At 42.9% G+C, this 26,077-nt stretch overlaps 1 protein-coding gene across 2 annotated transcripts in view; it reads left to right on the forward strand.

Annotated features, from left to right (window-relative positions):
- The window catches only part of FGF12 (fibroblast growth factor 12), a 579,275-nt gene that overhangs the window by 266,284 nt on the left and 286,914 nt on the right, over positions 1 to 26,077 (forward strand). The window contains exon 1 of one of the 2 annotated variants that reach the window (XM_020964791.2): positions 4,749 to 4,991. The exons of the other annotated variant lie outside the window; for it this stretch is intronic. Coding sequence (XP_020820450.1) covers positions 4,847 to 4,991 — 145 coding nt within the window. The 5' untranslated portion in view covers positions 4,749 to 4,846. Of the gene's footprint in view, positions 1 to 4,748; positions 4,992 to 26,077 lie in introns of those variants that run through there. 2 annotated transcript variants of the gene reach the window in all.

The raw sequence follows: 26,077 nt of genomic DNA on the forward strand, positions 1-26,077 counted from the left end.
AACTAAGACTATTTCTACTCTCAGGGAGCGCTCCCATTTCAAATGGGGAAAATAAATACAAAATGGTGAGGCTGAAAGTCTGATGGGAGAGGCTTAGGATCCTTAGCGTGCAGCAGCAGAGCAGATGGTCATGCATCTTCCTGAACACCATTTCCACTGATAAAATCATAGACATTTCTCATGTTGATCCATTTTACGGCAGCAAGAATTTATTTTCTGGGTCTTGAATAAATGTGGCTGCCTTCCTCCAGGAGTTTAAACTGCTAGTCTAAGATGGAGAAATGGAAATAAACTAATAGAAATTCAGAAGAAGGGTCACTAAAGTGTGCATAAGGATCTCTACAGGCTGCACACTGGCTTAGAAAACTATATACCAACATATCTATGTTCTATTGTGTCATTATTTATTTTGTTCACTTTTCCCAATTACATTTTAATCTGGTTCAGAGTTTTAGTGACTTGCCCAGGGTCATACACATACTGGATATGTCTGAGGCAGGCGTCAAACCCAGGGCTTTCTGGTTCGGAGGAAAGTTCTCCATTTGCTGAGTCCACAACTGCCTCACCAAACAAAAAGACAAAACTATAAAATGGTTTTACAGCAAACAATTAGCTCTGTGATAGATCTTGTTTTAAAGATGTGTATGCTATGCTTAAAAATGAGTCAAACATTTCGCTTTCATGTTCCTGTCTAAACAATTTTCAGGCCTTTTTTGCAACTGTTTTGAGGTTATTGTAGCTGTTTTTATTGCCTGAAATGTTTTCCTCTCCCACCCAAAACTCTACCTATTCAAATGCTACTCAGCCTGGAAGACCCAGCTTAAATGCCAGCTCTTCCTACCTGATCTGCTTAGATTATACATTTTTCTGTGCTCATCAAATAATTCTTCGAACTTCTCCCCTTAGAGTTTTATTCTGACCTGATTTTTTACTCGTTATATAGTTCTTTCTACACATGTCACATTTCCTCTTGCTAGATTTTGAGCTGCCTGAGGGGAGGAGCCAGGCTGTAATTATCTTTGTATGCCTTAGAACTGGGCATGGTAGCCTGCACGTCACAGCCATTGCATAAATAATCATTTCATTGCAGAGCCCCATTCCTTCTGATGCATTTTTTAAAATGCATCATTTTCTAAATGCAAGCCACTTTAGGAGGCATTTCTTCTCCCTCTGTTGAGTCGATACCACTGACTGAACCTGTGATTTAGAGCCTCTCTTCCATTTGGGCTGATTTCCTTGGCTTAGTAATAGGTTGGTGATCCTGATTACAAATAATCCACTATAATCTTGTCCGGATTTCATCAGGTAACTTATTTACCATTCTGTAATTATGCCTCTGTTATTAGAATTGGATTCCATGTCAACCTGTGTTCCCTAGCCATCTCATCTCTCCATGTGATTGGATTATGCCACCATGCTCTTCACATTCTCCATCGTCACTTAAAGATTAAATAAGAGTGTTCTTTGTGATGGGGCTGTGGGCCTTCACTGCCTCCAGACCTCTTCATTCTGGGACTGAGTAACATGAGGCTCATTAAAATAGGCAGGGTCATAGCCAGGCTGGTGGCTGTCCCACGAGGAAAATGCCACCGACATTTCTAGGGCTCTCATAAGATTCTAGGTGATAAGATTCTAGGCGAGTCCAGAGGCAAACTCACTTAGAGCCTCTTCAACTAAAAATCACTCCCTATTGTTTTGATCACCTGCTGATTTTTATTATTTCTGTACTGATGTCTCATTCCATGAGTTAGCATCCATTTTTATGGATTAGTTTTATGCCTGGTTTAATCCATCTGAATCCTTTGGTCTGAGCAAAAAGAAAACAACGTATATGCTAATCATACATGTGGTTCTAGTCTTCTTTGTTTCACTGATTCCATATTCTCACTGGTTTAGAATGTGGATAATTGCTCTGCAGGTGCAGATCAGAACCCAGCCATGCTTCTTTATCCTGGGCAACTTGTGTTCTTGTTCTTCCACAAAGTATCCATAGAGGATGTAGCTGACATGAAGGAGACCTTGCTCTTTAAAGCTCATGCTCTTATTATTCCTTACCCTCATGGACACTTAAGTTTTAATGGAGAAGATAGTACAGAAAAGGGAGCTGAAAAGTGTGTGTGTGTGGGATGTGTGTGTGAAGAAAGGTGATGATGTTTGGAGAGCCTGCAGCAGAGTCTAGATGGGAGTGAAGGATGGCCAGTATAGCCCTTTCCTCAAGATGGAGAGCTCAGGAACAATTCACCAAAGGGTGAAGTAGACAAGAGGGGTAGAGACAAGATGCAAGCTGAGAAGGTCCCAGGCCCTAGGGGAGGGTCATTATGGGAAGGTTGCAAAGGCATTATGGCTAAGTCTGGAGGAGCATGTTCAAATGGACTTGACCATGTGACAGTACCAATCTTGTTATTCCATCCAGTGATTCAAATGTGACCTGCCTAAGGTTGCCCATCCTGGGAGATGCTTGTCTACATCATCCTTTCACCTAGGGATAATTGACAAGGGCTAGCTGAATTAGTTAAGTTTAGTTTAGTTAGGTTAATAGATGGCACAGCCATGAAAGAAATTACCAGGAAAAAGCTGTTGAATGTTTGGGTGTAATTTCCACCGATCTCTCTCCCCACCCCTACCTCTGTCACACAATAAATACACCACTTAGAGAATGTTGGACTGAATGAATTAGGGGTCTGGTGTCTTTCCAGACTTACTATATAGTCTACTGCTTCGGGAAATTAGACAGAGTTGGTTTTGTTTCAAGAAGATGCTTTTGAAAAAATGACCAAGTTATTGTTCATGGTCTAAACCATGACTCTCATTGAGAACAGTTATGTACCTGCCCTCAGAGACTTTTGTGAGAATCAACTGGGATCTGGTAGGTCCAGGACCTTGCCAACTTTAACGTTCTGGGGAGATGTCAGCTGTTCCCATTATTAGTATTATTATATAATAGAATTATTATGATATTAGTATACATATTAAAGGTCATGTTGTGAGGCCACCAGACCTGCTGGTATTCTAGTTTGTCACCTCACTCCCAGGTAGTTGTTATCCTCAACTCACAGGTAGCTCAGCTTCATGTATAGACATACTTTCTTTATGCAGACTTGCAATAACCAATGTGATGAGCAGTGTTCAGAGTGATTCAGGGCTTCCAGGACCCTCAATCCAGCCAGGAAGAGCCAGGGCTTTGCCAAAGAGCACCTCATTTTCCTTGGCACTGGGGAGCAAGTTTTAGGGATATAGCTTCTGAGCTTTAGCACAGATGCCTGCTGTTATTTTTTTTTCTCTGAGGGTCACTCAAAATTCCCAGGATGCTGACCAAAGTAGCAGGGAAGTGAAATGCAGAAGTTTGTTCTTGGTGGAGCAAGAGGAAGGGAGACCCAAGAAGCTTAGTTCTCTGGTAGCAGCTTTGTCTAATGCTGTTTAATGCTGTTAAACTTCCTTTTGAGCACATGTCCTAAAATTCCTTACCCATGCTCTGAATTTAGGGCACTGCAGAAATTTCAAGGGTGGTTTTGTTTCAGAGAATTGAATCAACTCAGAAATCACCTAATGGTTTGGATTGCCTCCCTACCTTTAGACTCTTGGTTCTTTTCATCCCCTCATCCATTTCTTCTCCCCAGGTTTTGGGCAAGAGTTGCTTTCCCTAAGCTTTCCTCGCAATATCTGGGTTAAGCCAGAGAAATATAACCAGGCAATTAACAATCTGAGGCAGGCTTAGACAAGTGCCAAGTGAGTACTACAGGCCTCAATGCCATTTCTCAGAAAAGAGTAAGACCACCTTGTCCTGGAGGGGTCAGGGATGGCTCTGACCTAAGTGGGCTTTAGGCTTAAATTTAAAGAAGAGGCAGAATGTGAGTGGGCAGAGAGGGGAGGGAAGGGCATGTAGAGGGGACTGAAATGTAAGGGAAGGAGAGCAAGGTGACAGTACCTCTACATTTTAAGATTTTGATCCAATGAAGTGAGAGATTCCATTTTTGACTGGTTTCCTCACCAGTCTGAAAGACAGCATGGTATCCATCTGGAGTAGCTATTCAGACCTCCTTTGGCAGGACTATCTATCTGTGTGGCTGTAGCCTAGCCATTTCATCTCCCAAGGTTTCAATTTTCCCACCTTTAAAATGTATAGGGACCACATCCTCTATTAGACTCTTCTGAATCTAAGACTTCTCACCCCAGAGCTGCCAAAACTATAGGCATCCACAGATCCCATGATATACTAGCCATCCTTCATTCTGAGGAATACTGGATAAATAATGTCTGTGAACAGAAAGGAAGATTTTCGATGGCTGTAATGAAATAAGTTGAGTGCTATGAATTCCAAATGAATGTTCCATGTGCACAGCCCCATGTCAGGTGCCAAGGATTCAGTGACACCCCCAAACAGCACCTATCCTCAAGGCTGCTTGCCTTGTACTGGGGGAGCATAGGAGGGAGCAAGAGAAGAACATGTATGCAGACAAGTGTAGCCCAAATAGATTCGGATCGTGAATACTGAGCGTCCTTCTAGAGAATGTGGCTGCTGCTACTCTAAGAAATCATGACATCCTGAATTTGTCAATTCTTTGGCTGGAAAGTCCCCCAGCCTGTTTAAAACACAATTCTCTGAAACGTGTCTGGATAGTCAATCAATTGGAGGCGCCTGCAAAGGCAGGAGGAAACCACCAGGTGGCGCTGTGTTGCCATCACTGACTGTCCATAAGCTAGAAGAGGACCGAGTCTGCAGAAGGCTGAATTTCTCTCTGGGGATTCTCCGGCTCTCTTATGTAACGGGCTTGTTCGAATTCCCCTTTTTCTACTGGGTATGGCCTGTGTGCTCTGCTCCCCTCCAGGCCGGTGCGATTCTGTCTAAATGCTAAAGAGCACACAAGCCCATTTTGGCAGGAGGGCTATTAGAGCCCTCCGCCAAAGAGAAGAACATGAAAAAGTCAAGGTCAAGTGGACACACAGACGTCTGGACCTGAAACAAGGCAGCCGGGGAGGCAAGGGAGTGTCAGGTAGGGAGGGTTTCAGGCTCAGGCGAAAGGATGATGGAAAGGCAGTTTTGTGGGGCGATTTTCCACTCTCAAGATCACTCCTCAAGGTCAGACTGCAGAGCCTTGCTAGGCAGGGGAGAAAAGCAATTTAGGTATTATTGAATTCGTGGATCCCAGAAGCCAAAAGGGACCTCAGCTATCATCTAGTTTGCCCCTTTCTCTGCCCTCCCCCACCCCAAGCCATCCCATGAGTTTCACAGAGAGAAGGTGGGGAAGGGTGGGGAAATGATGGGTGATACTTACTGGTAAAGCTAGTCCCCACAGCCATGCCCTCTGCTCCCAGGCAGCATACTGTCAGAGCATATTCTTTCTCTCCTCTGTCTCTTCTCTCTCTCTCTCTCTCTCTCTCTCTCTCTCTCTCTCTCTCTCTCTCTCTCTCTCTCTCTCTCTCTCTCTCTCTCTCTCTCTCTCCCTCCCTCCCTCTGTATGTCTCTCTTTTCTCTGTCTCCCTCTCTGTTTCTGTCTCCCTTTCTCTTTCTCTCTTCCTCTCTGTCTGTCTGTCTCACTTCCATTTTATTTTGGTTTTATCTAGTCATTCTCCTATTTTCCTCAGTATGGAGTGCATCAATATTCAGCAGTTCTTCATGATTCATTGAAATCTGTGCCGATCTTTGCCGGAATCTCTAGTACTTTAAAAGGCACTGCAGTGACATCAGGGCCCATTGGGAAGAGGTAGTCCTGCCTCCTGGTTTTTCTCCAAAGCCTCCCACCCAGATTTGAGTTAAAGGAGGCCGCATACAGTTCAGGCTCATTCTGCCTCACTGGAAACTTCTGTTGGTGCCTCTATACAACGTGGCCTGCAGGGCTACTTTGTACCTGTCCCTGCCTGAGATCTAATGCGCTGCAGAGCCATGAAAACAAGGGGGGAAGCTCGGGTGATGAGAGTGGATTGTCTGTCTGGCTTATTGGGGGAGAATTGAAGCCCCAGTGTAGGAGACAGGGTGTAGCTCCTTGGGATTTGGCTGAGCTAGGAATGAGATGCCCCTTTTCTATGCATATCACCAGGGTCAAATCAAGTTTCATTTCAGGTGCTTAGGTTCAAACCTAGTTGAACCGACAAGCCTAAAGATTGAAGTCATCTGGAGACCCTCCATCCTCACACAAGACTGGATTCTTTCTACTTGGAAGCCTGAGGATATTTGGCTTCTTTCTTCTCTTTGAAAGCCAGTTAAGGGTGGGAAGGGATAATCTAGGCTGCTTTTTAGAAGAAACAAGAATTTTATCTTAGTTTAACACTTTGTCTTTTCCAGAGGGCTGTTTCTTAGCTTTAGAATGGGTTCAATTAGAGTTTTCTTTTAAACTGTAATTAATTGCATAAGCAGAGAATTGGAGACGGAAAGGAAAAAGGCTGAGTTCTTTATCTCGGCTCATTTGGTTAATTTTTTTTCAGCATTATCATACCGTGAGGAGACAAATCATGAAGCTGGCATGGGTTAGGATTCAAATGAGAAACGACCTTCTATGCACTTTGGGCTTCCTGCCAACCAGGGCTTTGAAGTCCATCCCATCACAGTAGTTCGTCACCCCATCATATCTCCTAGTGGCCTCTGGAGATTAAGGACTTGCATGTGTCTTAGCATCCTGAGGTCTATCCCCTTGAAGATGGGTGCACCTCATTGTGAATCCTCAGATGTGCCCAAGTTCTAAAGCAGCCATTTGGCAGGGCTCTGAGTATACAGGCTACCACAATCTTTTTTTTTTTCTTTACAATAATATTAAGTTTTAAATCGCTTGTATCTAAACTCATTCTTTGCACTGGTATCCCCAGCACTGAACAAAGCACTGACACATAGTAGTTACTTAATAAATGCTTATCTCCAGATGGACTGGCTTCCACTAGCCAGAGAGCCATTAGAACTTTTCAAAGTTTTTAGCAAGAAAGAAAAACAGACCATTCAAGACCAATTTAAGATCTTCATCCTACCAACCTCATACCCTGGACTCCCCAGAGGCATAGGGACATTTGGAAAGGACCAGGGCAAAGCAATAATGGTGCCACTTAGAGACATTGTAGGTAAAGTACCCACTCCCTTTAAAGGGGGAAGGATGAAATGCAAGCCGAGGAGCTTCCTGCCTAAAGAAAACCCCAGCTTTTACATTATTCTGGCAGCTTCTTAGTAAATACAGAAATGCGTTTCCTCCTGTGTCCTTTGGATCAGCTTCTCTTTCATTGTCTATATGCTCACTGGTTCTTCAGTGTGCCTGTCTTTCAGCGATGCCCCAAACAAGAGCTTATGCTGCCTTGGGGTAACTTTTTGCTAAGCTTCTTCTCCCAGTGACTGCAGAAACTGGACCAGTCTGTAGGCAGTGGGCAGTGAGCAGCACTGCATTCCTTATCTCATGCTAGTGCTGTGAAATAGTTACCCCAAGTATTATTTTGATGTTACAAAGTGGGAAATTGAGTGCCAGAGAGGTTCAGAGGCTTGTCTGATGTCACACAGCTTGGAAATGTTGGAGGGCAGATCTAGAGGTGAGTATAGCCTGTGGCATCTACTGCTGCTCCCATGATGCCCCTCTGCCTTTGCTTGTTGGCACTGCTGAAACTTACTGAAAGCGCCGAGGGATAGTGAGCCTCATATAATCAGAGGTAAGGTGTCATTCTTATCTAAGAGCTTTGGTAGAAATGGATCCAAGAAAAAGAGTGCATCTGTATGGAAATGAAGTGCCCTGGGGGCACTTGAGTTTTGTGGAGTGCCTAATTTCCTTCCAAACTTTGCTCAAGCACCAGCTTTGACATGAACCCTTTTCTGATGCCTCCAGCTGCTACTGCCCTCCTGCCCCCAAATATGAATTGAATTTACTTTGTATGTACATGTTGCCATAGCACATGCATGAGCACACACACACACACACACACACACACACACACACACACTTATGCCTTGGAGGTTTGGAGTGTTTCACTTTTGTTTTTATTGCCTTCAGCACCTCAAACAGCACCTGTCATACAGTAGGCATATCACAAATACCTGTTCATTTTTTAATTGATAGTGCAAATTGCCCTTCCAATACTCTACTTCCTCCCACCCAATGCTCCAGGCTTGCTCTCAATGCCTGGTGCTTTTGCATTGGCTGGCCCCCACGCCTGGGCTGTTCTCCAGCCTCATCCATCCCTCCCTAGAATTTCCCTGGATTCCTTCAGGTCTCAGGTCATGCCACACCCTGTGGAGGAAGCCCTTTCTGGTTCCTCCAGACATGGTACCTTGTCCTCTGACATTTTCTCCGATATAGCCCATGCAGATCTTGTCTTTACCTACTTAGTTACATGTCACATTGGAATGTGAACTACTTGATGGTAGAGCTATTTTTCTCCTTTCCTTTCTTGAGGAAGGGATCATCCATTAAGTCAATCCATCATTCACCACCCTCTGCAGTGTCATAGACATAGAGGTACTCGCGGCAAGTAAAGTTTCTTGGTGATTGACTGACTGACCTACTGATGACTGTCTGATTTATGTGGCACAGGGTAAGGCCCTTTATTCTGTAAGCACCAGAAATGAAAAACTGCTTTAAGAAGGAAAGAGCTTGGACTGAGAGAGTGAGCTGTGGGTAAGACCCCAAAATGTTCCAGGAGGTCTTTGTCTCCATCCAGGGGATGCCTTTCATGGTGGAACCAGAGTAACCTGGAATTCTGAAGGGAGGAGGCTTTGAATGTCCCTGCCCCCACCCACTCTACAAGATGGTGATTAACATCTCATCCTTTCACAGCACAGGAAATCTATTTATTGTTGCCTTGTTTTTCTCTCTGTCTTTGCCCCCCCTCTCACTGCCTCTGTCTCCCCCTTTCCTCTCCCCTCTTTCCCTCTCCTTCCATCCCCTCTCTTTCTGTCTCTCTCTCTCTCTCTTTCTCTCTCTCCTCCCAGAGCGAAGAATAGGGGGAAATCAGAAGAGTTCACCTGAGGACAGTCCTTCCCCAACAAAAAAGGCCCTTTCCCACTAGAAAAGAGCAAAGGCATTTCCCCCATTTTAATCATAACAAAGTGGAAGTAATATTGTACAAGTTCTCCCTGCCCCACACCCTCCCTCCACTGCTGTGAAGGTCCTGGGAATCCTTTCTCCTGGGGCCAAGACAGAAGCTGCTGCCCAGGGCTAACATTGTCTATTCATTGACTCACTATCTGTGTCTTGCATGTCTCCTGTGCACCCTGCCCTGTCTGTCTGTATGTGTATATATGTATGCATATTTACATATGCATGTGGAAGAGGGACAGTAAATAAAGGAGGGGAACCAGAGGCTTAGTTTCTTGCCTCAAGGAATTTTGGATTTCTTTGCAGACATGAAAACAAGGATTCTGCTGGCTGGCCTTCAATAAGTGTGACCTAGGAGTGCAACGTTTAGTGTTCAATCCCTCCTCACTCCGGGAACTAAAATGTCAGGGAACAGAGTTCAATGAGACCCCAGGCTTGAGCTCTGAGAACATGGGGGATTCACTGACTGACCAAATGGAGCCAGTTATCTGAAAGTAGAAAAAGTTTACAAAACACTCTGACCTGGGAGAAGTTGTCCACAGTCAATGTTAGGCCCTAGGAATGGTGACTGCCCTTTCTCTCTTACCTTTTAGGTCCTTGGGGGTGTCCACGGCCCCCCCCCCCTCTTCTCTAGGTAATCTGTGACAGGGGCTTCCTGAAGGCTGTAGTCCACATCTGCTCTCTGGGAAGTGATGGAGAAACTCAGAATGAAACAGCTGGGAAAGACATATTTGTATCATGGCCTCCTCTGGCCATCCAATAAAGTGATGGATCCCGTTTCAGAATAAATTCACAAACTGAAATATGTGGGATTACAAAATAAATTAATTCCATTGAGACACAGTTATCAAATGCATTATTTAAAAATTCCTAGATCCCAGGTTAAGAGTCCTGGATCTAAAGATTTATGAGTCAATACATTTTAACCAGAAACCTATATCTTTAACCCCTTAGAATCAGCAACATCAGGTAGATTATGCAAGTAGAGAAAGCCTATGGAGATGTCTCTGTATGTGCGGCATACATGCATGCATGTGTGTGTGCATGTATATAGGCATGGAGATATAGATAGATACATACATGTGTGGGTGCTCCCTGAATGAACACACATTAAAATATGTCTTCTGCTTAGCTTGTGCTCTGGAGAGGTCTTGTGACCCTCAAATTCTCTTCCTGGTGGTCAGTTTGGTGGTGAGCTTCTTCATGCTTCGTTGGGCTGGCTCCCAAACACCAGCTACACAGTTTAGACCTGGCACTACACCCATAGCCCCTCCCCTCCTCTGTGACCCAAGTGGATTTGCCAGAATCTTCCCTACAACCTTTGGGAAAGGGGATTAAGGGACAAATCTAATGGTGATTAGCTTCATTTATCCACATGTGTGTTTGGTCTACTCACTCAGAGAAGGGTGTCATCTTCGTGAAAACATGCTCTATTGTATGGTCAACTCCACTACTTCTTTTCTGATGGCTGTGAAGATGTTCTTGGACCAGGCAGGTAGGGAATGAAATCTGGTTTTTTTTTTTCCTTCCTGCATCCACGTGAAACTTAGATTCAGACAAGGATAGACTGCTTTTAAAATGGCTGCTTTGGGCTATGATGTGATTTCAGCTGTGTTTCTTGAGAAGAGTGTAATGCATTTTAAATCACCATTTCATTATATAATGGCATTTTCTGTGAGGCAGATAGAGATCAGTGAGGGTGCTGTTGTAATCTTCCTCAGGAGAATTAAGAAAATAAGGAAGAGAAGTTGAGGTTGGGTGATAAGAGAAAAGGCAGATCTTAAAGGGCTGAGAATTGAGTGACGTGGAAGGAGAGAAACTTTGGAAGCAATGGGAATGTATAACTTGTAGATTTGCCTGTGGAAATAGAAAAGAGAGAGAGAGATAAGGGAGGGAGGGAGAGAAAGAGAGAGAGAGACAGAGACAGAGAGAGAAAAGGAGAGAGAAACAGAGAGAGGGTGATAATTGGAAGGGGAATCAAAGGATGTAATGAAGGTAATTTTTTTAAATGAGGAAAATAGGCATACTTATGCTTTCAGAGCTACCCCATTTTAGTTCTAATACCTCAAAAAGATGTGGAAGAAGATTCAGATAGCCAAAATTTGAGGAGCCAATGCTTCTGTGAGAAAAATTCAGCTGAAATAACGATGCCCCACAGAACAAAGGGACTATACTTGGCAGCAGAGTAGAAGGAACCAGTATAGAGGAAGTTATTACAGATTAGAGAGAGTAGGGCTGATTGCAGCATTAAGCCAGAAGAATTGAGAGGCAGGGTACATGTAGCAGGATTGGTCTGGGTGAAGAGAAAGGCTACTTCTTTATAATATTTCAGGTTTGAGAAGACAGAATGAAAGGTGGTTGATGTCCAGGTTTTTGAAATACAGAAAAAGGGAGAAGAGAAAGCTTATGGTTAAAAGTCTCTCACTGAAGTAAGATACCATGTCGTCTGTTGAGAAAGACAATGGAAAAAAGGGGGTGATATGGGAGGCTTGAGGAGAGAATTTAGAACATCTACTAATATAATAGAATAGAGAATGAATTACAGATGAATAAAATCATTGCTTTGCTAAGGTAAGAACCCAATTGAGATTAGATAATCAAAAATGACTTCCTGCAGAACTCTTCACTGCCTTCTCTAACCCTCAGAGAGCTCAGACCCCAAAGGGCAGATAGTGGCTGGAATAACCATCACCCATGTGCACCTTCCCACTTTCCCTTCCATCTGTACCCTCCTCTGATCCCTGGGCCTGCTATTCCCAATCTGGGTTGCCAATGGAGAAAAATGAAAGGATTGCTTACACCTTTCAACTACATCCTTAGGTCTTCTGTGTTTTACCATTTTCCCTGCTCATATGTTCTCTCTTGGCCTGCCAACTGTGAGTTACAATTATTCCCTAATGAATACTTCATCCTTAGGCCTTCCAGGCATTTGTATGTGCTCTGGGGCTAAACATTGTTTAACCCCTTAATTAGGATGATACTTTAGTTCAGGGACTATTTGTTTTCTGTTTTGTTTTGTTTTTATTTTTAACTCCAACTTAACCAAGTACTAGGCATGTTGTAAGCACTTAATTGTTTGTTATTCATTCACTCATCAGAAGCATGGGAAGTGGTAGATGAGGTGAGAAGAGAAGGTAATATAGTAGAAGTAACCCAGGGTTAGGGTTTAGCAAAGTAGGACTGGCAATAGGTCAAAGGGGGAAAATATTCAAAATTGGAGGTGAATGGAATGTTGAACTGGTTCACTATAGAGTAGAGATTAGGAAAGTGAAGAGAAAGCAGGGGTGATGACTTGAGAAAGTGATTAGAGGTGAAGGAACTGGAAGTCATAATAACAATGAAAATAGGGTAATCTAGAATGAGGAAGAGATAGAATAATAGGTCATATCTGGATAAAGGTATTTCACCTTTCCATGTGATCATGGAAGTACATGAAGTGATGGTAAGATCAAGGGTATATGTAGTTGACAAATGGGACTTGGGATTGAGGAACAGTTGGGGGGGCAGAGTTTTTGAGAGAATATCAAGGGATATATTGACATTTCCTAGGGAAAATGCAGGGGTTGGGTTAGAGAAGAAAACGATCCAGGTACTGAACTCTTTTAGAATGGAGTGGGAAGGGCCTGAAAACTTGTACACAGTGGACCCAATGAGCTAGCTGGGACAATCCACCTCTGTAGGGCATGCTCTGGGTCTACTTTCCTTGTCTTCACAAATTAATAAATTCCTCATCTTGCCAATGGAGATTGAAGTACTATGTCCCCACTCCATTTGTTCTCAATTTTTTTTCTTTTTTCTTTTTCTTGGTAAGGCAATTGGAGTTAAGTGACTTGCCCAGAGTCACACAGCTAATGTTATGTGTCTGAGGGTGGATTTGAACTCAGGTCCTCCTGACTCCAGGGCCAGTGCCCTGTCCACTGGATTACCTAGCTGCCCCCTCAAAATCTTGTCTAGAGTGTTTCTAACACTAACTTGCCAGATGCTCAGATGCTTGATTCCAAGCTAGCTTGTTGGCATGGTATATGAACAAGTCGGCTTAACTAATCCACATGTGCCTCCTATCAAACCTAGTTGACATGTTTTTGTTTATATGATGCAATAAATATGTTTTCACAAGGTTAAATCATTTAAGGATTGATTGCCTCCTTGGACATGTTCTGGCTGGACAAAAACACCAGGGGATAACATTTTGTTAGTTAATTTATATGGGGTGGAATAACATTGATAAGCCTAATCAACCTCCAGTCCAGTCTTTCATTTGTACATGGTAAGCTTCCTAGGAGGAGTGGTTGCTGAAAGAAGGAGGCAGAAGGAAGGTCTGGAAGTGTCCGCAAAAGACAATTCTCCCACTTCTTGATCATGACCGGTGTATTTGCAGGAGGAAGTGGGATGAGAAGTGTCATCAGTGCTAGGTAGGATGGGCAAAGATTCAGGGTCTTCTGGAGAGAGTCATATAACAATGAGTACCAGAAGCTGGAAGAAGGATGAGAGGAAAATGTCTAAAACGAAGGAATATTGTGATAAGAAAAAAAGGGGGGGTCAGAGAATACCCAGTGGGAACAGGTGGGGATAGTAGAATTGGAATATGAGAGGGGAGGGTTAAGGCAAATGAGACTGAGAGATTGGGAAGTGGGTAAGAGAACAGTTTGAGTTTATCCAGCTAGGGAATATCACAAAAATTAGAAAATTAATATCAAATTTTGCATGGCATGGGGGATGTAGTATCTTCTGATTTGAGGTAATTTTCAATAGGAAACACTATCAGCTGGAGGTAGGAATTAGGGAAGGCCTTTTGAAGGAGGTGGCATGGCCCTGGAGCTGAGGGGAGCAGGGGCCTGGGTTTGCTAATAGTGAAGGTGATTGAAAAAGTGAAGAAGCTTTCTGTAGGTGAGGGCATTGGACTCCTCTTCAGCTGGAGGCTTAATCAGAGGCTCAGTCACTGGCTGCTGGGTATTTGTCTCATGGATCCTTGTTCAGTATGGGAGGGATGTGGAAGCCTCTCAGGTCCATCCTGACTTTGAGTCATGGTGACTTTGAGCATGGAAACTGGCCCTAAGCCTTCAATGTCCCAAGAAACTAGGTCAATGACTAAGATTATTCTATATAAATGGGGATGATTATATGAGAAAAAGCTTTCTGGTTTTCATCTTAGCCATGATGTGCAAGGATGAGTCTAAGGGGGATAAGAACCAAAGATAAGAACTTGATGAAGGGAGAATCAAAATTTGGAGGGAGAACTAACACATTCCACAACAGAGTCAGCATCCAAAAGGATATTGACAACCTAGATCAGGGGCGGGGAACCTGTGACCTTGAGGCCATGTATGACCCTCTAGGTCCTCAAATGCACCCCTTTTACTGAATCCAAACTTCACATAACAAATCCTCTCAATTAAAGGGTTTGTTCTGTAAAACTTGGACTCATTCCAAAGGCCACACCAAAGGACCTAGAAGGCCACATGTGGCCTGAAGGTGGTAGGTTTCCCCACCCCTGGCCTAGAGCCTTGGGCTGAATTTAAGGCTGATTTCAATAGGGATGAATGTAAAGTCTTATATGTGAGTATGAAAATGTCAATTTTGCCATTATAAGATGTGGAAAGTATGGAGAGACAGCACTTGTTCTGAAAGGAAAAAAAAATCTGGGTATTTTACTGGACTTCAATCTCAAAATGTATGAACTGTTTGCTATGCTACCATGCCCCCCCCCAAAAAAAAGGGTGAAAAAACAGTAATAAGTACGTGTGTTGCAATAAAGAAATTGCTGTAGCTTCCAGTACTTAGTAGGTAAGAGTCCTTCTTCTCTGGGGCACCATCTTTAGTCCTGGGCATTCCTATGTAAGAAGGACATTGTCAAGCTAGGGAGTATTTGGATGAGGGCAACCAGGAGGAGCATGAAGGGCCTTGAGTCTGTGTCGTTTTTGGATGTATCTGGGCATGTTTAAGCTGTTCAGAAAGGAAGACTCAGGTGGGAGGAGGAGCATTTAAAAGGGAGGGACTGACTAGACTTGGTTCATTTGGCCCCATTTGGCAGGTGCGGGAACAAGGGTCAGGAGAAGTTGCAAAGAGGCTGATGTCAGGGGAGGACCAAAGAACCTCCTGAGGACGAGCATTGCCTCCAAATGGAACAGGCTGCTGAAAGGGGCCGGGGGTCTCCACCCTTGGAGGCCTTTGCATAAGGCTGAGCAAACCTTTGTCTGGTTAGTGACTGCGTGGATTCCTTTGGTGTATAGGATTGAAGAGATGACCATTGCTATTTCCCCCAACTTTCAAATTCAGTGATTCCATGAATCCTTTTGTATTCTGAGATTCTCTTTATCTCTCTGCAGACTCCCCCACCTCACACATGCTTTAAAAAACAAAATGAATTTTCTCATACGATTTGATATGTTTTAATGCTTCTGAGGTTCCTCCCTGACCCACTTTTTAACCTTAAGAATAGAGCAGCTGGTTGCCAAGTAGGAAGAAGATTATCATGGAAACTCTCCTCCAGAGACAAGAAATCTCCAGGTATTTTGGGAAGAAATCCCTACTCTTTTTCTACAAATGCTCATTTTGTTTCCCATCATTAATAATGGCAGAAGAGAACAAAGTTAGGATTTCTTCAGGGAATTTTCAGGTATGAAGATATGGTTGGTGAGAGTTACAGAGGAAGGTGTCTTCTTTTAGAAACTATAGGTGAAATCTGAAGGTCAGTCCTAGAATTGTTGGGCTGGAGAGGTCCACATGAGGACACCTAAACAGGATTCTTGCTTCCAACCAGGAGGAGACATATTAATCTGGGTAATTAGGTCCCCATCTGATGTTTAATGGTTTGGGATAAAAAAATCTACTTTCAAAGCCCACTCATTTTCCTTATAATGTCCTGTGACTTACCAGGTCTGAGCTTTCCCAGTTGGCTATCTGAAGGCTGATTACTTCCTTAAGTTGCTTTCTCTATGTACAGATACCTCATCCACAGGCCTTTGGAAGAAAGCACCTTTACCATGGGAATAATACTGGAGGCCATGGCACAGGTGACCAATTGGTGGCACTTTGGGTCATGGATCCGTAGATGAATGGAATGAGTTTTGTTCCAATGTCCTAACGCTGCTGATACAATTATCTTTTTAATAAAAAAAAATGATCCTTGTTAATGGAATATCAGAGATTGTAATTAATCTTTGCTACACTTGGTCTGAGATTTTGTCCCCTTTTTACTGGATGATCACACTGCAGCTTAACTTCGGGCTCCAGGACATCTTCTCTAGTCATCTTTCATGCTGATGCCCAAGGAATCTGTCCAGTCACCAGACTCATGATAACATCCTCTGCTCCAGAAGAGAGGCAAAATGCTATAGTGAAGAGAGTCTTGGGCCTGGATTCAGAAAGACCTGGGTTCATATCCCACTTCAGTCATTTATGAGCTTTGCCACCCTGGGTGAAATCAATAAGCTCTCTGTGTACCAATTCTGTGCTCCCTAAAATGAGGGAGGTTGGCTCCCTCCCTGTTCAAAGTCCGGCATCCTCTGAACTTTCAGCGGTTCTCCTCTGACTTCTGAACAAAAGAAAAGCCACGATCCAAATCCACCTTCTTTTTCAGCTTCAGGCCATATGCAGCACATGTCCCTCAAAGGCTCTTGTCTTATTCCTGCCTGAGCCTCCTCCATATCTGTACCTCACATTCTGTTCAGTTCTAGGTACCAAATTTTAGAGAGGACATTGATAGACTGGAGATCACCTAGGCTACTGATGGGCCCTTGAGACTGTGCCACCTGAGAATGGGTTGAAGGGGCTGCTATTATTTAGCCTAAAAAGGGTTATTTATGAAGACCATGATACCTGACCCCAAGACACTGGTCCTGGAAGTTGTCAAAGACAACTGGGAGGAACAGGTAGAAGTTGCAGGGGTAGATGTAGGCAACTATTTAAAACAAGCAAACAGATCTCTTTCTTTCTTTTTAAGACAATCAGGGTTAAGTGACTTGCCCAGGGTCACACAGCTAGTGAGTGTCAAGTGTTTGGTCTGAGGCTGGATTTGAACTCAGGCCCTCCTGACTTCAGGACCAGTGCTCTATCCACTGCACCCCCTAGCTGCCCCAAACAGGCCTCTTTTTAACAATTAGAAAAGTCAGATGGGTTGCCTAGTTAAGTACTGAGTTCCTCATCACTTAAACTCACTTCCAGGTCTTTTTAATCAGATTTGATGGAATTGAAAGTATGGTAATTAAACTGTTCTGCCTCCTCTCTCCTCTACCCTCCCCATCCTCCTCTCTGTCTGTTTGTCTGGCTGGCTGTCTCTCTCTGTCTCTGTCTCTCTGTCTCTCTCTCTCTGTCTCTCTCTCTCTCTCTCTCTCTCTCTGTCTCTCTCTCTCTCTCTCTCTCTCTCTCTCTCTCTCTTTCTGTCTCTCTTTCCCTGTTTCTCTGGCTCCGTCTCTGTCCCTGCATCTCTCTCTGTCTCTCTCTCCTATCTGTACTTCTATCTTTCCTCTTTGTTTGGACAAGACACTTTTCTCACATTTGCTCTTCTCTCATTCTCTCTCTTCCTGATGGTTCCATGAACATTATAGCCCTAAGCTACTTTTAAGGCAAGACCAGGGCAATCCCTGATGTCTGTAGAGAAGGTATTCAACTTATAATTATGTCTGTTTTCTTTTCAGTTAAAATTGTTTTTTAATCACTGTTAGGGATTTGTTTACATAGAGGTCATATTAGATGCTTTGTACTGAGCTAGGTATTTCCCCTGATAAAAGACTTGCTTCTTGCTCTAATTAAATCTCTGAAACTTTCCCTTTCTATTTTTTCCCTTTCTCAAAAATGTACATTTAATTACTGGTATTCTGTTTTTGGATTGATGCTGGTACTAACAGACCCACATGGATACATTCAGCAGTTATGCAATTTGAGGAGGGTTTGTAGGAGAGATTTCAAAAAGAAGAATCAGGAAGTTTTGAAAATGAAACCTATGGGGAAAAGCTCAGGACTGGATTGTTGTGACCACAGAACATAAGACTGAGGTGCTGATCCCCAGGGGACTTCAGGCATAGATGTGCCTGCTACAGAGCATGAAAAACACTTGGTCAGCTTTTTCCTCTCTCCTGTCAAAGGGCAGAAGAGGCTGGTTCTCTGCTTCTCAAGGAAGGATTCAAGGTGGAACACAAGAAAAATTGAATCCTTGCAAAATTGGAAATAGGGTAGTAGAGGGATTCCATCATCTACTTCACTGATCATCCAGAAATGTCAGACCCTTCCCAATTTTGTACATCTTACAAGAAGAGGAATTCAGAATTGGAGGCTTAACTCCAGGCTTGCTGCTTTCTTGAGGTTCTAAAAACTATGCCCAAGCACTTATGGAGCCCTGCCCAGGAATTGCACTTCAGCACGCTCAGTCATGGCACTTAAGATGTAAAGACAGCAATGAACAACTTCTGCCCATGAGCCGCTGACAGTCTGTCTAGGAAAACAGCAGGTCGCCATAAAAGAAAACGCAAATGATCTATAGCGTAACAACAAGGTAATCTGGAGAAGGGCAGGTGGATAGTACAGTGGATGGAGCACTGAGTCTGGAGTCAGGAAGATCTAAGTTCAAATCCAGCCTCAGACATACTACCTGTGTGATCCTGGGCAAGTCACTTAACCCCTATTTGCCTCAGTTCCTTCCTCATCTGCAATGGAGACATACTGAAGAAGGAAATGGTAAATCAGTCCAGTATCTTTGCCAAGAAAACCCTGTGGGCAAAGTCTATGGGGTCCTAAAGAGTCAGGCATGATTGAACAACAGTAATTAGGGAGAAAAAGAAGCACCAGTAACTTGGGAATAAGGAAAGGGCCTATGTAAGAGGACGCACTTGAGCTGAGTTTTGTGGCCACTTGTGATTCTAAGAGCCAAAGGTGAGGGAATGCTTCCCAGGCATGGGGTGTGGCTGGTACAAGGGAGACCAGAGATAAATGTTCTGTGGAGAGCAATGTTGTTTGGTCCGTTTGGCCAGATTGTAGAATGTGTAAATGAGAGTGATAAGCAACTAGCCTGGATAGGTAGGCTAAAACCAGCTGTAAGGCACTTTAAATGACAAACTTATTTACATTTGATCCAGAAGGCTTGGGGTGGGGGGACCACTGGAGTTCACTGATCAGGAAAGTGATGTGGTCAGGCCTATACTTTAGGAATATCCTTGTGTAGCTATGAGAAAGATAGGGTGAGGGGAGAGACTGGAGGGAAGGACACAAATAGAAATCACTGGGATAGTGTAGGCTAGAGGAAATAAAGGCCTGAATAAGGGTGGTGACTCTCTTAATGAAGAACAGGAGATACATTTCAAAGGTGCTATCAAAGTAGGATTGGATGAGCTCAAGTGGTTAGATATGGAGTGAGGGACTGAAGGAGAGTGAAGAGCTGAGGATGCCTTGAAGGTTGCAAAATTAGAAGACTGAAAGGCTGGTGAAATTCTGAAGAGAAAAAAGGAAGTTAGGAAAAGGGGGAGTTGTAGGGAAAAGATAGTGAGGATGCCTGTGGGATATCCAATGTACCACATGGTGGCAGCATTGAATCTTATAATATCAGCACGTAGCTGGAAGCATCTTAGGGATTCTAGTTCAAACCCTCTATTTTCAAGGTAAGGAAATGGAGACCCAGAGATGTTGAGTCATTTGGCTAAGGTCACACAGGTAGTGAATGGCTGAACCAAAATCTCAACTCAATCTCCTTTATCCCAAACTCAGTGTTCTTTCCATGGTGCTGCTCAGAAGCCTCATTAGCTGGAATGGTTCTTTACAAAACTGGGATCGATCCATTCCCTGTTCCTCTGAATGCTTCTGGAGCTGAGTAATCTATGTTCATGTTTAGTAAGAAAGTATGTGTTTCTTCATTCATTTATGTTTCTGGTTCAGGATCTTTTGCATTCTAGATTCCAGGCTGTCTAATCTCTCCTTGCAGACTAGCCCACGGCAGCACACAGTAGTCACATGTTCATAATCCTGCAGGGAGCCAGAGGGGCTCTAGAGGGGAAGCACAGACACTCATGATGGTGTGGCATCAGCACACCTGGGCACCCCCGGAAAATACCATCTGTTACCAGTGCTAGCTTTGAGTATTGTTGGAGCATTTGAATCCTTTGGAATTTAGATGATCATGTATAACATTAAAATATTCATGCCAAAATTATACACAGATGTATTATTTATGTGTACATATTTTTTTCTTTCTGCGCATCTGTTCATCTCCATTTGCCTGGTATTTCCTTGACTTCTAATTCATCTTGTCATAGGAATACTTGATTTCTTAGACGAAAGATATTTCATTCAATTTGACTTTTCTGTAGCTTAGGATCATAGCTTTACAGCTGGAAGGAACCTTACTTAGAGGCTTTCTGGTCTAACACCTTATTCCATAGGTGGAAAAATGGAAGCCCAAGGACTGAAGTGATTTGTCCAAAGTCGCATTGTTAGTAAGTGATTTGGGGGGATTTGAATCTGGGACCTATTTCTCAAAATCCATTGCTATTTTCCAACTGTACCATGCTGAGCCCACAGAGGACTCACATCCGCCATCAAAGTGCAGTCCAGAAGGAGATGCCTCTGCCAGGCAGCCTGTCGTCTGCCCAGTAAAACAAGAGCACTTCTGAAACCAAGGCTTGTCTTCTGAAGAAATATCTTTTTAGATTGATAAAGAGCTTCCAGAAAAGTTTTGGTCCCTGTTTTTCCCTACTGAAGTCATGCTGAATTAATGCAGTCCCTCTTCTTCAGATTCCTTTGTCTGCCTGATGCCCAGTTCTTGCAGATTGTGGTAACCCAACTCCATCTGCAGAATCAGTCCTTCCATTATTGTCTTCTCCTGTGTGATAGAAAGGTTTCTATTCCACTGATTAGTTCACTTCTTCACCAGGTAAAGAGAAATGCTAATTGGGGTATTTTCTTTCCAATTCCATGGTATTCCAAAGCTCTTCTTATCCCCTCATGGCATATTACCTCCTTTCCTTTAAAGTTCTCTCTTCCTTCATTCCACAATGCCTTTTCTCACCATCTTTTGGGTCTGTGGTCTTTTTTCATGAACCCAAAGCTGTTCTCCAGGGTCTTGATGGATACTTAGGAAAAGATGGTCATAAGCATCCTGTGTCTGGAACCCAAAAGCTACAAGTGCAGAAAGTCATTCAAATTCCTTGCAAACTTCTGCTGCTCTGGGTGACCTGCTCTGATTAAAGTGAAGGAAGCTATCAGGTGCAAGGATATTTTGGGAAAGCCGCATAAACCTGTTAGCTATGCCATAGAAAGCACCGGCATCTCAAAGTACAGGGAAGAAGGTTTTAAGGGTAGTAAGAAAAAGTTCTGGCATTACATTGGAGGAAAAAAATGGATTTGAAAATGGTGCTGCACAAGAAAATTGTCTAATAAAAGAACCTCCAAACTGAAAGGGGTGGCAGAACTCAGCCGGTCTATACCTGGGTTGGGTATAGTGGTCTAGACTATACCTCAGTAGAGAATTTTCCTGCAGAAATGTTCATGCATTGGCCACTGGTTTCCTTCCAGGCTCAGCTCACACCTCCCCCCTTCTGCAGGAAGCCTTTCCTGCTCCACCTTAATGCCTAAGTGGCGCTGGCTTTCCCTCTGTTGATTCTCTCCAACTTCTCCTGACCAGAGCATCTTTGAACTTAGTCATTTGCATGTGGTTTCCTCATTAGAGTGGGAGCTCCTTGAGGGCGGGGCATGTCTTTTGCCTTTCTTTGTATCTCCTGAGCTTAACATAATGCCTGGCACATAATAGGGACTTCAATTTTATTGATCTACCTTTAATTCCATGGGGAAAAGCCTGTGTGTCACAGTCACCAGAACATTGGGTTTGGAAACAGACGGGCTGCTCTTTATTAACTGTCTAACCTTGTTCACATTTTTGAACATTGCTGGGCCTCAGTTTCCTTCTCTGTAAATCAAGAAACTGGTTTACTTGATCTCAAAGGAGCCTCCTCTATAAGTCTCAGGTTCCCATCCTCTGCTCTTTCTCTATGGCACTGCCCTCCACTGTGTCTAGCTCCATCTTCTGGGACTAAATTAAGTCATACCTTTTTTCGTGAGATAGCCCTGCCAGTGCCTGGAAATTCCTGTCTTGTACCTGCAAGTCTTCTCTTCCTTAAATTTTGTTTGTTCCTTCAACTGATGGTCATCCAAACTATACTCCAGGCTTCCCATGGGCCTCTTGGTTGCCCTCTTCTGGCCACACGATAGCTTGGTAGAGGCCTTCTAAGATGTAGTGCCCACACTCTGACACTTCGGACAACTATTTCTTAGCATATCCGTTGTGGTGACTATGTCCCACTGTATCTGGAGTTCATTTGACAAATCCCAAATCTTTTTCCAACAAGAACTGTTGACTAGCCAAAGTAGAATTTTGAAACAACCTTCAGGAGGGTGGGCCTGCAGGGGCCACCTTCTTTGTCATTCTTACAATGCATCTTTCACAGCCTCAAAGAATGAACGATTGATGAGGAGAGTGGTGTAGTGGACACAGCTTTGGATCTGGAGTCAGGAAGCCATGAGTTCAAATCCTCCCTCAGATCCTAACTAGCTATGTGACCTGGGGCAAGTTGCTCTGCTACTGTCAGCCTCAGGGCCCACATCTATACAGTGGGGATAAATATAGCACCTATTTCTCAGGCTTGTGAGACTCAAGTGAAGGAATACATGTGAAGTGCTTTGCAAATCTTAAAACACTGCATAAATGCTAGCTAGCTATTGGCAGGGACAGAAAGTTAGTTGGGGGGGGGGTTCTTTCCCTCCTCAGACATTTTCTTTTGAATTAAAAAAAAAGAGAGTTATACTTTTCTCTTTCTGACTCTCAGCAAAGACAATCTGGAAAAAATGACTTATTGCAACTTATGAAATTCTATTACCTTTCATGGGGCCCAAAAGGAAACTGTCAAATGCCTTCCTAGTTTCCTCCCTGCCCAACCCTCCTTTCCTCTCATGGAGACTTTGTGAACCCCTCAGTGCTATGGCACTTCTTGGGAAGATCCAGCACCTGTGACGCTGTTCTATTAGCACCCTTCTGCCCACTCTGTCTCAAGCATCAAGGAGTTGGGTGCCCCCTCCCCCTCCAGGGATTAGTGAGGCTCACGATAATGACTGTGTGTCTCATGTGCAGTACTGTACTTCCCACTTTTTCCACAAAAGAATTAGGAAAAGCCATTTATCCAAACATTTACTTCTCTCCCAGATTTCCAAACCCTACCCCTCCTTCCCATCCCAGCTCCAGTCTCACCATAGACTCCAGTCTGCAAAGCACATTTTGTCCCTTGGAATCCTTCCTCCAGTTGTCATTTTTGACATTAATCACATGCTGCATTAACTATTTGACATGTAAAATAATTTAACCACCTGGTAATTTATAAACAACAGTCAGGTGGGAATTGTGTTTTACAGTGTATTTCGCCTGCCCCCTCCCAGGACAGGAGAAAGAGAGAGGGGAATTGGAAGCATTTACAAGGCAGTGCTTTGCAGACAGATGGAGAGGTATAAGGATAGCTATCCAGCTAGCTAGCTGGATAATAGATCTAATAAATGAGTGAGCACTGAAGGACTTACTGTGTGCCAGGCACACGTTATGTGCTGAGTGCAAATACAAGCAAACATGATGACCTCTGCTGTCAAGGGACATACACTCTGGGAGAAGATGAAACATCCAACAGGACTGGAAAGAGGAGGGAGCCACCCAGAGAGATAATGAAGGATTGGCCTGGGTATGAAGAGAGCATGGCTGGAGTACCTTATGAAGTGGTGACACCTGCCAAGTCTGGCTTAGTAAGGAGATTGCGTCCTGCTGTGTGGAGACATCACCATCTATTAGCAACATTAATCACAACTGAATGAACCAGCCTTCCCTGATCTTTGTATTCTACATATCTTTTCTTTCTTTTTTAGGTACCTTTTTCTCCTTTCCTCTTTATGTTTTAACATAATATTGAATTGCAGACTTGTATGCTCCCATTTGTACAATAGAACACTCCATCTCCAAAGACAAGTTATAGGTTGAAGGGCTGGCTACCCAAGAAGAAGAGGAAGTGGCTGTGATGAAATGGAAATGCAAAAACTTTCATAATCTTTTCTAAAAATATTCTCAAATGTTCTTTTATTTATTTTTAATAGTATTTTATTTTTCCAAATTACATGTCAAGACAATTTTTAGCATTCACTTTACAAGACTTTGAGTTCCAAATTTTTCTTCCTCTCTTCCCTCTCCCTTCCAAAAATGGCATATAATTTGATATAGGTCATACATGTGGTATCATGTAAGACATATTTCCACATTAGTCACAGTTGTGAAAGAAGAAACAGATCAAAAGAAAAACAAAATAAAACAAAACAAAAACAAATAAAGTAAGTGAAAAAATATGCTTTGATCTGCATTTAGAGGCCATTAGTTCTTTATCTGGATGTAGATAGCATTTTCCTTTGTGAGATTTTTGTATTTGTCATGGTTCATTGTGTTGCTGAGAAGAGCTGAGTCTTTCATGGTTGATCTTCACACAATGTTGCTGGTACTGTATCCAATTTTTTCCTGGTTCTGCTCATTTCACTTTGCTTCAGTTCACACTGAACTCTTTACAGGTTTTTTCTGAAGTCTGCTGGCTCATCATTTCTTATAGCACCATAGCATTCCATTACATTCATATACCACAGCTTGTTCAGCCATTCCCCAATGGATGGGCATCCCCTCATTTCCAATAGTTTGCCACCACAAAAAGGGCTGCTATGAAATTTTTTTTTCAACATGTAGATGCTGTCCCCCTTTTTTCTGATCTCTTTGGGATGCAGACCTAACAGTGGTCTTGCTGGATCAAAGGGTATTCTCAGTTTTGTTGCCCTTTGGGCACAGTTCCAAATTGCTCTCCAGAATGGTTGTATCAGTTCACAACTTCACCAATAGTGGTTTAAGGTCCCAATTTTTTCCACATGCTCTACAAAATTTATATATTTTTTCTTTTTTTTGGATAATATTAGCCAATTTGATAGGTGTGAGGTTGTACCTCAGAGTTGTTTTAATTTGCATTTTTCTAATCAAAAGTTATTTAGAGCACTTCTTCATATGTCTACTGATATATTTGATTTCTTCATCTGAAAACTGCCTGTTCATATCCTTCAATTGGGAAATGGCTTGTATTCTTATAAATTTGACTCAGTTCTCCAAATATCTAAGAAATGATGCCTTTATCAGACACTTGCTGTAAAGATTGTTTCCCAGCTTTCTGCTTTCCTTCTAATCTTGGCTGCATTGTTTTGTTTATACAATAGCTTTTCATGTTAATATAATCAAAATTTATCTATTGCATTTCATGATGTTCTCTATCTCCATATCTCTTTTGTTCATGAATTCTTCCCTTCCGCATAGATTTGGCAGATAAACTATTTCTTGCTCTTCTAGTTTGCTTATGGTATCAACCTTTATGTCTAAATCATGCACCCATTCTGATCTTATCTTGGAATACAGTGTGAGATGTTGGTCCATGCCTAGTTTGTGTGCTATTGTTTTCCAGTTTTCCCAGCAGTTTTTCTCAAATAGTGACTTCTTATCCCACAAGCTGAGGTCTTTGGATTTATCAAACACTAGGTTACTATGATCACTGAATATTGTGTTTTGCGTTTAATCTATTCCACTGAGCCACCACTCTATTTCTTAGCCAGTACCATACAATCTTGATGATTACTGCCTTATAATATCATTTGAGATCTGGTATTATCAGGGCACCTTCCTTTGAATTTTTTTCATTAATTCCTTTGATATTCTTGACCTTTTTACTTTAATAATCTTATTTGTCTCAGGGAAGTCAAAAAGGCCCTGGCCAGTTTAGGCTGCCCAGTTATTGTGCTCATATATTTCAGATTTCTCAAATCAGAGTTCATAACTTTGAGTCCATGAGCCCCTAGAAGGCTAGGGGCTAAATTTGAGAGCATCTCTAAACAGAGAGAGAGAGATTGAGAGAGAGAGAGAGAGAGAGAGAGAGAGAGAGAGAGAGAGAGACAGACAGACAGACAGACAGAGAGACAGACAGAGAGGCAGAGAGGCAGAGAGACATACACAGAGAGAAATTAAGAACCCCTGGTGTAGAAGATTCCTG

This window comes from Phascolarctos cinereus, unplaced genomic scaffold, assembly GCF_003287225.1.
Source record: "Phascolarctos cinereus isolate Bilbo 61053 unplaced genomic scaffold, phaCin_HiC Scaffold_7;HRSCAF=346, whole genome shotgun sequence".
Lineage (NCBI taxonomy): Eukaryota > Metazoa > Chordata > Mammalia > Diprotodontia > Phascolarctidae > Phascolarctos > Phascolarctos cinereus.